Source organism: Leptonotus elevatus, chromosome 1 (genome assembly GCF_054856555.1).
Source record: "Leptonotus elevatus isolate MCC_2025b chromosome 1, RoL_Lele_1.0, whole genome shotgun sequence".
Classification (NCBI taxonomy): domain Eukaryota; kingdom Metazoa; phylum Chordata; class Actinopteri; order Syngnathiformes; family Syngnathidae; genus Leptonotus; species Leptonotus elevatus.
Genome location: NC_141239.1, coordinates 1227198 through 1240072, shown reverse-complemented (window position 1 = coordinate 1240072; position 12875 = coordinate 1227198). Strand labels below are relative to the sequence as shown.

Genomic DNA, 12875 nt, shown 5'->3' with positions numbered 1-12875 from the left:
CGCCCTCGTGTATGCAATAGAGTGTAAAGCCTGCTGTATGTATTCCCCAGCATCTCACTTTTGCCACCTACAACTCAACTCTACTTGATGGGGAGTGTTAGAGTAGACAATATTAAGTATTGTACTCTTTGCGTGTTCAATTAACTGAATGGTGAGATTCTGGTGAAGAAGTCCCTTTGCAAAGGTAAATAATTATCAGAAGCTTCTGAGGACAAAAGGCTGATGACACTGAAGCCGTGTTCTATCAGGTTGTCTGTCTCGTCTAACGTGGGGCATCAATACTTATACAAAAGTGGGAGACTAGAAGTCTCCTCCTATCAGCCTACAACACACCCGGCAACAACTCAGCGAATACAAGAGAATCTGTTCCCATGGGTATAAATCAGATTAGAAAAAATACAATAATAATAAGCCTGACTCTCTTCCGACTAGCAGAGACCGGCCCTCCTATTAGATAGCGAATGAATGTATGAACTCGTTGCCCTTCTCATGAAAGTAACACAGATAAGAATACAATTCTATTCATTGAGCCTATACTGAGTTAACTAAATCTAAAACGGCTAAAATATAAATTAAAACTAAAAAACAATGTTAAAACTCATCAGGAGCAAAGCATGAACTCCCAATAAATCCTTGCCCATCGTAATACCCGATTACCCAAGTCGTCGATGGAATTATCGAAGAGCCATTATTGGAACGGCGCTAGTAAACGGTAACAAATAGACCGGGAAGGCGTCTATATATTATGAGAAAGCTTAACAAGACTTCAATATGAAGACAAAAGCCAAAATGCTACGCTGCGCTACTGCTCGCTGAAAAAACATACCTGTCATCAACATGGTTTGTGAGCCTCCTGTGCTGTTGCATGCGTTGTCCTCAGCGAGCACAGTCAGGTTGTACATCGCTCCACATTGCAGCCCGCTCAACTGACAGGAAGTTGACACGCTCCAGCAGGACGTTTGATGCTGCGAGCCGTAAGCCAGAACATGATACCCGGTGGCCCCGACGCTGGCGCGCCATGATACCATCGCTGCGTCAGAGCCACACTGGAGGACGGCGGTCGCGTTGACCGGGTCACACGGTCCTGGCGGAACAGGTACCAGAAGGATAAATGTTGTTTCTGTGAAGTAATTAGCTTTAAATGTCGCAATGTTAGCAAGTACCGGTGGTGATTGTCATATGAGCGGTTGTGCTGGCGCAGTAGTCGTCATGAGCTGTGACGTTGATACTGTATTGTGCTGCGCACTGTAGATCGCTAAAAGAACACGTGAGGTTCGATGTCAAGCAGGTTTCAACAAAGTCGTTTGGTCCTGTCGTGGTCGCCGTATAGAAGTTAGCCCCCAAAGAAGCATTCCAAGAAGCCCAGATGGAGTTTGCGCTGCAGTCGACCGTTGCTTCCAAGCTCGGAGGTGCACATGGAGCTGGAGAGACAAAAAAGAAGATCCGTTCTTTGTATTATGCTCATTCAAACGCGTTCATTTAGCATAAACATTTAACTCCTAAATATCATACATTCTAATACCTGCCATGATGGTTTGCGGGATGCTGTAAGGTCCAGGGCAATCCCCGAAGCAACCTTTTACCGACACATTGTAAGTGTGTCCACAGTGAAGACCACTCAGACTACAGTCAGTGTTGTCCGTCTGGCAGGTGGCTGATGTCATATTTCCAAAAAGGGGAGTGGCCATGACGCTGTAGTTTAGTGGCCAAGAAGAATTTCTCCAGCTGACCGTCAAATCGTTGGTGCTGCAGGACAAAGTGGGGTTGACATCCACCGGCGCACACGGGACTAAGAAAAGAAAAACGTTGGAAGGTTTGACAGTGAGATTGAAATGATACACAAGAAAGTTTTACTGTCCGTTGTATAGTGTCCAGTTTGGTCACTTGGAATGATAGGAAAAAACTTAGTATCTATAAACATTTCTTGACAATAATATGTTATATGGGACCTCACAAGTCTAAACATGACGTTCTGATTAATATTACATTTGTGGTCGATGAGCTATGCAGCAAAATCCAGCCGTTTTTTTTATCCATCTCAGGGGGGCGGCCATTTTGCCACTTGTTGTCGACTGAAGATGACATCACAGTTGCTCAGGGCTCAGGCAACGACCAATCACAGCTTACCTGTTTACTGAAGCTGAGCTGCGATTGGTTGTTAACTGAGACCTGAGCAACTGTGATGTCATCTTCAGTCAACAGCAAGTGGCAAAATGGCCGCCCCCTAAGATGGATAAAGACTGCTGGATTTTGCTGTTTAACACGAATTCCATGAACGCAGTATTCACCGGAATACCATATTTAGACTAGTAGGGCTGCATAGAACATATTATTGTTCCCTTCTCATTACCTGGTGCTTGCCAGATGGGGGCGCTGCCGCCGCTGACGCAGATGCCATCAGTGGCCGTCACAAAAATGTCATAGCGGTGGTCGCAGAGCAGGCTCGTTAGCGTACAGTTGGGGGTGGGGCTGACGCAGGTGAGCGTCTGCGCCGCATTGGTGGTGGCTGTCAAAGTGTAGCTTGCAGCACTTGGATCCGGGTTCCAGAAAACATGAGAGATGCCAGCCGCGCAGTCCAGCCGGCTGGACACATTGGTGGGGACGCATGGCTCTGCAGGACGTCAATTGATGACCGTCACCGTTTTCTCAATGACATGAAAGTGAGGGTTGCGCTCAGTGTGTGTGTTACCTGTGAACAGTGACACAGCATCCCCCTGGACACCTGTGCAGTTGTTGTCCACTCCTGCCACAGCGATGCTGTAAACTTCCCCGCACGCGAGGTCAAAGAAGTTGCACAATGTCCCGTTGGTGTTGCATACCGAGGTGTGGCCTGCGCCGCTCACAGCAACGGCAGCGTAAGAGTTGGCGCTGTCGCTGGCCACCCAAGATACAAGAGTCGGATTTGGGGCGCACGTTCCCACAGCAGTGACGTTTGCAGGAGGGCACGGAACTGATGGGGAAGACGAGGAAAAAGAACGTTAAATGGCAACCTCAACTAATAAATGAAATGACACATGCTGGAAATGCCAACACATCTTTGAATTCCCTCGACACTGTTTCAGACAAAATCTCCCCCAAAAATAAATGGCTCACAGATTAATTTGGAAAAAAATGTGCTCTATGTATACTCAACAATAATATTAATGCAACATTTTTTTTTTTGCTCCCATTTTTTTATGAGATCAATTTGAAGATCTAAAACTTCTTCCACATGCACTAATCATGGTGTCTAATCAGCATCTTGATATGGCACACCTGTGAGGTGGGATGGATTATCTCTGTTTACTATCACAAATTTAGACTGGTTTGTGAAAAATATGTGAGAGAAATGGTGATATTGTGTATGTGGAAGGAGTTTTAGATCTTTGAGTTCATCTCGTAAAAAATGGGAGCAAAAACAAAAGTGTTGCATTTCTATTTTTGTTGAGTATAATTGGACATGCACACGCAAGGAAGAATCTCTGTAACAACCGAGGCTAAATGTAGCTCCCCCCCCTCCGACACGCAAAGCTTGTCTCACGGTCCACATGTATCATTTCAAAAACCAGAGCCAACCAAGAGCGCACGATGCAGGATCTTACGTGTTTGCACGAGGACCTCCATACTGGGCATACTGTAGCACGACCCGGTGATGGCCACAACCGTCACAGAGTAAGTGCTGCCACAAGCCAACCCTCCCCTGGTGCATTGGGTCTCTGTGGAGTTGCAGTACAGAGGCGGACCCAACCCTCTGGAAATGGTGGTTGTAGAGCTGTCGGCGGGGACGGAGATGCTCCAGGTCACCGTCAGCTCGCCTGACGTGCAATTCATGCCGGCTTCAACATCCTCTGGGCCACATGGTACTAGAAGAAGACGACATCGTATATTATTTATAGTTATGTATAGCTAATGCTCAAAACGTTAACGCGAGAGTACCTGAGTCCATGCTAACTGATGTGGAGGTCGAAGGGCAGCTTCCATCAGTGTTAGTGACGGTCACGTTGTATCGCTTCCCACAGGGCAGATCAGGGATTTTGCAGTTGTTGACAGTGTCACTGTTACAGGTGAGCTGAGCGCCACTCGGATCCTCTATGGTTGCCGTGTAGTTCCCTGCGTGCTGGTGGTTCTGCCAGACTATCAGAGCGTGGTTGGCGTCACAGTCTCTGAACGCTTCAATGTTATTCGGAGGACATGGTGCTGAGGAGGAGGAGCAGAAACAGTAACTATGTGTAGCGGTATTTTGTACATGCAATGGACTGTTCTTCTTACCGGTACGAAATGCAATCTCATCACTGGCACTGCTGTTACATTTAAGATTTGATCCGATAACGTGAGCCGTGTAGTTGCGTCCACATGTCAGGTTTTCCACCAAGCATTCAGTGCTACCTGCAAAACATTGGTGCAAATTTCCATCCATATCCCGAATGATTCCAACGTAAAATAAGGCGCCAATGCTTGTCATCCAGGTGACCGTTGCGGAGTCTTGACTGCAGTTGGCCGATGCTGACACAATGGTGGGGGTGCAAGGAACTGGAGAAACGGCAGAGTACAGAAATAATTATTCACAACTAAGGAAATGGATACTAAAAGGGTCCACGAAGCTCAAAAACACAATTTAATCTCATGGATCAGCCACTCCAAAGTCCATACATACATAACCCAAAGTTTACATGTCCCGGTAGTACATACTAGTCTGAGCCACCTCTCCCAGAACCCTATTGGTGGAGCAGTTGTCATTGGAGGCGACGATCCACACACTGAGGTGATCCCCACAAGGCACGCCGGTAACTGCACAGCTGTTGGATGATGAGGTGCAGTTGTAGGTCTCTCCCGTGTTGTCCTGTGCTTCGACAGTGTAGGACAGAGCTCCTGCGGCCGAGTCCCAGGTAGTGATCAGGGTTTCGGAATGACATTCAGGTGCTGTCCTTACATTTGTAGGAAGGCACGGAGCTGGGAGAATGAGAGATTGAGTTACTTGAAGTCTTTCAATACACTAATTTCCTTCTACAATGAGCCCCTGTTTATCGGAGGGATTTGTTCCAGACGTACCAACTAAAAATCTGCAGTATAGAAACTAATGCATTAATTCCAAGTCCAAGTCAAGTCTCAAGTCTATGACCCTCAAGTGACAGTCCAAGTCAAGTCCAAGTCTTTAGGTTCCAAGTCCAAGTCCCTGACCATGAGTCCACATCAAGTCCAACAACCACGACCTGACCACGAATCCGACTTGCTAGATAAAGTCTTAAAAAGCAAACACTATTAACAAGTCTCTAAGGCCAAGTCCAAGTCAAGTCTCAAGTCTTTGACCCGCAAGTCCATGTCAAGTCTCAAGTCTTTGACCCTCAAGTGCAAGTCTTAAGGTTCCAAGTCAAGTCTCAAGTGCCTGACCATGAGTCCGAATCAAGTCCAAGTCCTTGACCACGAATCTGACTCTCTTGTAAAGTCTTAAAAAGCAAAAGCTACAACAAACAGCAGACTGTTGTTCTGAGTTTGCCACGCTGGTGATTGTGTGTTGTCGCATGTGTCTATTCTACGTCATTAAGAATGGACGTTGTTTGGGCGCATGGAAAGATAGGGAGAGAAAAAGGGACAACTTACAAGCCGGCACGCACAGAGACCGACATTTGGAGTAAGGAGAGAAAATGAGAGCAAGCGAGACCATCCATCCATCCATCTATTTTCTGAATCTCTTATCCCCGTTAAAGACTCGTTAATGTTCTCAAGTCCCAAAAGAAAAGTCCGGGTCAAGTGTCAAGTCTTTAGTGGACGAGTCTAACTTCCGAGTCTGAGTTGCGAGTCCGCATCTCAGACGTGTACACAACATTACTGTACTCTATTGATAAGTTTTGTGCGCTGTGAAGCCTGCGATTACCAAAGGTATGGAGTTGTATAGCGGTTATGTTGAGAGGAACCGGAAACTAAGTGTTCTCAATAAGAAGCATTTCCAGGAGCTTTTATCGTCTTCTCCTGAATGGTCAAGTCTTCCTCCTCTGGTGCTTAAGCTTACTACCAGAAACCCTTAGAGATGTTTTGTGGGATGTTGTAGGACCAAACCAAAGTCAAATGTCAGAGAATGCACGATAGTACCAACAGGCAATTAGAGCCCAATAGAAGGAAAGTTCTGAGAGACTTCTTAAATGTTCATTATACTGTCCTCAATTTTTACTTCATATGATTTCAATACTGTGTCGGATACTTTGCACATTGTATACATAAACCTAAGAAGAAAGCAAGAAGCTGTAATAACCCAATAAAAACAATCACATAAACCATAGATATCCATGATGTCGCTGGAGTTGCTATGATAAGAGTGGCTACGTTCCACAATGTAGAGGAACGCCTGATGATATTATACTCACAGGTTCGGACAAACTCAGGCTGGCTGACTTCACTGTTGCACTTGGAGCTGGCGGCATACACGGTGTAGGTGTAGAACTGACCACAGCCTGTATTGGTGAAGAAGCAGGCAGTGTCTTGTGTCCGACACTCGGTCAGTTGGCCGTCGTTGTCTTCGGCCATGGCCACGTAGTAGAAGGTGTTGTTGGTTGCCTCCCAGCTAAAAGTAATCCCGTTGCTGGAGCAGTCGTGGCTGGTCAGAGTGTTAGCTGGTGCGCAGGGCACTGGAGACAGGAGATTAAAAAGTTTAGATGTTGATCAGTGTGCAAGTATGTCGCTAAGGAAAGTGAAGATTTAACGCCGGTGTTTTTTCTTGAGCAGATTGTGTTTCTCCCTTTCGACTCGCATAATAACTGACCTTTCAATACGCTGTAAAGAACTCGAAATTGATGGTGTTGGGTATCCACTCTCAGTGACTAATGAGAGGGTGTGACTGTGAGAAAAGTGCGAAAGATTACAATAGGTGGAAGCGAAGCAGCGTCCCGCTGGGACGACTTATCGGATTGATGCTTTGCGTGTGTGAAAATAAAATGAGAAGTGCCGGTGGGAGACCTTCCAGGCAGCAAGCACTCACCTGTCTCGAACAGCGTCGTGGTGTTAGCGACGCTCTCGCAATCGTCCGAGATCGCTGTCACGTAGACGTTGTACTTCTCGCCACACTTGAGCATGGTGATCTGGCAGTTATTGGACGCCGACGTGCAGTTGAGCGACGCGCCGGTGCCGTCGACAGCCATGGCTCGGTACAAGTTGGCGCCAAACACCAAGTCCCACGTTACCGTCACCATACCGCTGGAGCAGCTGTAGACCACCGTGATGGACGTCACTGAATTTATGGCTGAACAAAAATAAGGGAAATCGGTTAGTACCTCTTTAGTCACTCGGGCAGCAGAGGTTTAGAGGATTCAAGGATCTTCTCGAAAAGTAGAAGCCAAACGTTTGTTTGTCACTTTTTTTTTTTAAATGCGCACGCGGAAGACCATCCGACCAGCTCCGGGAACGTGCAAGCTCATCTTCATCAGTCTCTGCAATTTCTGCAGCCGGCCTCACTTCATAGACGGATGTCCTCTTACGGCTCTTAGACATTTTCAAAGTATGCGGTGGGAATCGATGGAGCCGAAGCTCACCGGCTACATGTGTTAGAGTTTACAATATTAAGTATTGTACTCTTTGCGTGTTCAATTAACTGAATGGTGAGATCCTGGTGAAGAAGTCCCTTTGCAAAGGTAAATAATTATCAGAAGCTTCTGAGGACAAAAGGCTGATGACACTGAAGCCGTGTTCTATCAGGTTTTTCTGTCTCGTCCAACGTGGGGCATCAATACTTATACAAAAGTGGGAGAATACGAAAAGTCTCCTCCCACTAGCCCACAGTACATTTGTTTACAACTCAGTGAATACAAGAAAATCCCCCTTCTCCTCCCATCAGCAAGTTCAGCAAGTTCCCATAGTTATAAATCAGATTAGAGAAAAACAATCATACATCCGCCTGTCTCTTCCGAAAGAGACAGATACCAGACACATATACTCCCTTATTTTCTCAGGAGTGTGAGACAGATAAGAATGCAATTCTATTCATTGAGCCATACTGAGTTAACTAAATCCAAAACGGCTAAAATATAAATTGAAACTGAAAAACAATGTTAATAACTTAACACATGCTACAAAACCCTCGAAGTGCACAAATGCGCAGCCAGGAACGACAACGCACGGCGTCGTTACGTCAGATTGATTGACGGGAACAAATACCAATCGTTAAGATGATCCACCCGGAAGACACAGCAACAAAAGATCCTTGAATACACCTTTAAGGATCTGGATTGGGGACTGGGAAATCTTTGTTCAAAAACTGTACCAAACAGAAAAGATCCGCCAAAACGGAATCTGGATTGTGTATGATTCAAATGATTCATCCTTTGTGCAAACCTTATAAGGACAGGGTTCTGCTATCGCCATAGGGGACGACCCTGCCATTAAAAAAAAAACGATTCCGATTTTACTTTTGAGGGCAACCTAGTAGCAAGTTGAGGGCAAGCTAGGAGCGAGCCATAAATGGTCAGTGTTGTATTTTTTCCAGGTGATTTTTTTTAGTTAGTTTGAAGTCTAAAGAGCAACTGGACATTAGCAATAGGAAGTTCATTGTTCCGCCCAATAATTGATATTCCATTGGCTGATTAGTAAACTCATTTACTGCCAACCCAGTAAAAAATTGATCTTTGACGTCGCTAACCGTCAATGGCAGTGAATGAGTCAATAAAAGTAATCAAAGCAGTCAAATGCCCGTTCGATACTCACTGGTTGTTGTGTGCGTGACATTGGAAGCCTCCCCTGGTATTGAGAACACGTTGAGCGATGACACCCCCACAGTGTAGGTGGAGCACGGTTCCAGAGTACTGATGTTCATGGTTGTGGACGACGTGTCCATGAGGACGGGCGCGTTGTTGGGATTGTCGATGTCGCTCACGGTCACTTGATAAAGCAGAACTTTATCCACGCGGTCCCACGACACTCGAATCGAGTTCTTTCCGGTCTGGGCAAGAGTCACGCCGGTTGGCGGCTGCACCACTTTCGAGACAAAATACAAAACGCATCTTAATAAAAGCACAACATATTTTTGACCGAAACCCGCGACTGGCGCGTCGACTTACGGGTGGTGATCGTCTTGATGTTACCCCTGGCGCTCGTTCCCGCGATGTTGGAGGCATGAATGTAACAGTTGTATGCGGTGGATGGAATCAAGCCGTCCACTTGCGTGCTCAGACCCGTGAAGGTCTGGAAGTATATGTTTGCGGGGTCATTCAACTCCTCCACATACAAGGTATAGTTGTCGGCCCCGAACACACTTGACCACTGAAATGTTAGCGATGTACTTGAAATGGCTCTGGAATACGTGATCTGAGATGTCGCAGGTACTGCGAAAAGGCAAGAAGGAAGGAAACATTTCATGTACGAATTGCTTTCAATATATTCACTTGCCCTGGTTTAGCAATATCTACCTGTTATGGTTTCGTAAGTGTCGGTGCACACAACAGTGTAAACCTGAAAGACCTTCAGCACGACCTGGTACTTGTGGCCGGGTCGTAAGCCCTGAAGCAGCCTCTGAGTGCTGGGCGGGTACGCCATGAGCACCAAAGGCGCAATCGTGGTGGAGTTGACCACTCTTAAGTCCAGTATATAAGCCGTGGCTCCGACGTCATCGCTCCATTTGACATTCAGGACTGATGCCGAAGGAGAAGTCACTGACACGATGCTACATCCTGAAAAATAAGGCAATTGAAGTCATTTAACGTGAATAACACACGATCCTTGAAAAGCTGTTTTGCGGGTATCCTTTAATATCAGAGTGAATGGTATGAATGAATAAAGCTTCAAAACATACCAATAAAATGTTAAATGCTTTTAAATCCAGGTTAAAAACTTTGCCCCCCATACCTATGATTAACATCTCTCAAAAAATGTTGTAATCCTGTTTTCAAAAATCTATTCATTGCGCTGCACACTCTTGCAGTAATTAAGAGTTAGCTATTTTTTATTTTGGTACTTTGCCTTCAAATCTCTAACTTTTTTTTGGGTTTCTTATTAAACCCCATGTAAAATACACACCCTCAATTTGGGATCCTTTTTTCTTGGAAAAAAAAAGAAAAAGTTATTCACGGGATTTTTCAGTAAATGGAGACCATATTCGATTTAATGCAGAATAAAAACAACCAGTATACGGCAGTGTACAACAATAAACAGGAGAAATGATGTTGAGGTTTAAAAAAAAAAAAGTTCAATTTAGGTTATCTATACATTGTTTAAAAATTCTATAGAAATTTTATGATGAGCTTTAACATTTTTCAAACTACAGAAAACACACAAACAAATCCAGATCCAAAATTATTCCTTAAAATGTGATCATTTGACACTTGGTTATCATTACAATCATCATAATTGATTTTTTTGTTGTTGTAATAATAATAACAATAATAGTAATAATACAAATAAAAAGACTGATAGAAAAATATTTTTGGGTTTTTGTAATGATTATGTTTGAACACTCACCTGTTGCCAAAACTTGTTGCATCTAAAAAAAACAACCACACAAGTTAATGAAAGTTCAAAAAACGAAAAACAAACGTAATACACGACATAATATGCGTCCAATTACCTGCAGGACAGACAGTAGGATGGCTGAAAAAAACGTCCACATCTTATTCAAATGCATCGTCATTCCTTTAAGACGTTATATATCCATTCGCGCTTTCCAAATTCAGCCGTTCTGAATGATGATCTGAAATGTTTACGGACCAAGTAGTGGAGATCAACTTGGTGGGAACCAATCAGGGTGGCCCAAATTGAGGACAGGTGGATGCCTGCGGGCCTTCTGTCATCATGAGAAGGAAACAAAAGGTGGGGGCACTTTCACTTCTCCACCCAATCTTGCATTCACACCGCCCCCATTAACATATACAGTATTTATAAAACAAATCAAGTTTATGTATGACACCGATAATGTTTAGAAACAAGACGCATGGACAGTATATGAAAGGATTTTTTTGTCTTCATGTCCACATTTTTATAAAAATCTATTCCTGATTTTCTACTTGTAACATAATACGATCTCTTTTGTAGAACATGCTAGGTGTCCCGCTACATCCTGTTTTCTTCCACTATTGTATAATAGCTAGCAATGGTGGCCGGTGGCAGTAGCCACTCCCACTGCATGACTCTGTCTCGGGATTGATCAATCAGAGCCGTTCATGGCAAAATATGCAATAGCAGGAGAGTTGCCGGTAACGGCAAAATATGCGCTGCCCGTTACATCTGGTCTGATAAAGCACTACATCCCCAAATAAATGTTGCTCCACAAACAACATTAATTTTTCATTGTCATGTTTTACCTTTTTTGTTTTGCACTTTAAAAAGGTTTCTCCATCCATGGCCCGGGTCCCGGGGCTCCGGGGGCCGGGCGGGTGGGTGGGTGTTAATTGTGTTGTGCCCGCCCCGCTCCGGTGGGCCTCCTGGCACCTCGGCTGGGGCTGGGTTGGGGTGGATGGGGGCGGGGGGGGGGGGGGGGCGGGCGGGGGCTCTGTGGACCGGTGGGGTGCCTGGCGGGCCTGCAGTGCCCCGCCCTGCTGCGTTGGGTTGGGGGCGGGGGGTGCTCCTGCTCCTGGGTTTGCTCTCCGGCCGGTGGCCCCTGCGGGACCCAGGGGGTCGTCCTTTGGCGCTGCCGTGGCCTGGGGGGCCCTGAGGTGTTGCGCTTGCTCTGTCCCGGCGGGGGTCGATGGCTCCCCTCTTTGGTGGAGATTTTCATGCACGCCAGATCCACCGCACCAGCATCTATCGAAACTCAGACACAATCTGTTTCCTCCTCGGGTCGTTGAATCGGTGGAGGTCTGAGGTCTGTGGATCTCACGCGGCTTCGTCTGTCCTTGCTTTCTTTCCTCAGTCTCTCCTTTGGTCTCTTGAGGTCTCCCTAATTTGTTGGAATTTAGATGTTTCTGGGGTTGGTGAAAGACTCTGGTTGGTAACCCGGTGGGTAGTAGGTCATGTCTGGTCTGTGCTGGATTTCACTTTCCTTTCTTTTCTTTGATCCTTCCTCGGGTCTCCTGACAACCTCACGACTCTAGCTGGATTCTGAAGTATTCGGTTTAGGTGAACGGTATGGGAAATTTAATAGGTTTTAGGTGAGCTAATGAATACACACTCACACGCACGCACACACGCACATGCACATACACATACACATTTATAAAAATAAAAAAAGAGAGGGCAATGATGATGACATGTTAAATCGGTAAAATTACCGAATGAACAATACTGAGCTCTCCTGGAAAAAAATAAAAAACGGTTTCTATTGAAAAGGTTAACAGTAAAATTGCGTCTTAGAACAATTATTAATTACATTGTTTAATGTTTACTAAAATCTAAACAGTTAAAATTGCAATTGTTTGTCCTTGAATTGATGAGTATTAACCATTTAAAATTTTAACTAGACTAAGTGCAATTTCTGCAGAAATTGCGTGAGAATGCTAAAAGCTGAATGCTAATAGCTGAATGCTAAACTGAATGCTAAGAGCTTAATGCTAAGCTGAATGTTTATGAAGTAAATTGAAGGATAAATGATGTGCAAATTACAAAGTATTAATTGTAGTTAAGCCCCGCGATTGGCTGGCAATCAGTTCAGGGTGTACCCCGCCGACTGCCCGAAGCCAGCTGGCTCCACGACCCTTGTGAGGACAAGCAGTTAAGAAAATGAATGGATGGATAATTGTAGTTGAAAGATAAATGAATCAAAAGAACACTCGAACCCGGGAGGCAAAGTCTTATCTGAAAGTACCCTCCATTCATTTAGATGGAAAAGTGGAACTAATGAAATCCAATGGAAAAATGAAGAAAAAAAACCCTCAATAGCTCCACCTAGGCATGCAGTACCCTCCATTCATTTAGATGGAAAAGTGGAACTCATGAAATCCAATGGAAAAATGAAAAAAAAAAATCAATAGCGCCACCTAGGCATG

General features: G+C 45.0%; 1 protein-coding gene across 1 annotated transcript in view; it reads right to left on the bottom strand.

Annotated features, from left to right (window-relative positions):
- LOC147180265 (uncharacterized) overlaps positions 1-10585 on the bottom strand; it is a 39030-nt gene extending 28445 nt beyond the window's left edge. Inside the window, exons 1-16 of the mRNA XM_086080827.1 lie at positions 10523-10585; positions 10417-10438; positions 9369-9629; positions 9021-9284; positions 8668-8937; positions 6950-7210; positions 6339-6599; positions 4669-4929; positions 4249-4509; positions 3916-4176; positions 3582-3842; positions 2690-2950; positions 2351-2611; positions 1523-1789; positions 1164-1421; positions 827-1084 (exon numbers count right to left, since the gene is read on the bottom strand). Of these exons, the coding sequence (XP_085936953.1) occupies positions 827-1084; positions 1164-1421; positions 1523-1789; positions 2351-2611; positions 2690-2950; positions 3582-3842; positions 3916-4176; positions 4249-4509; positions 4669-4929; positions 6339-6599; positions 6950-7210; positions 8668-8937; positions 9021-9284; positions 9369-9629; positions 10417-10438; positions 10523-10585 (3751 nt within the window). The remainder of the gene's footprint in view (positions 1-826; positions 1085-1163; positions 1422-1522; positions 1790-2350; positions 2612-2689; positions 2951-3581; positions 3843-3915; positions 4177-4248; positions 4510-4668; positions 4930-6338; positions 6600-6949; positions 7211-8667; positions 8938-9020; positions 9285-9368; positions 9630-10416; positions 10439-10522) is intronic.
- Positions 10586-12875: the final 2290 nt, after the last annotated feature.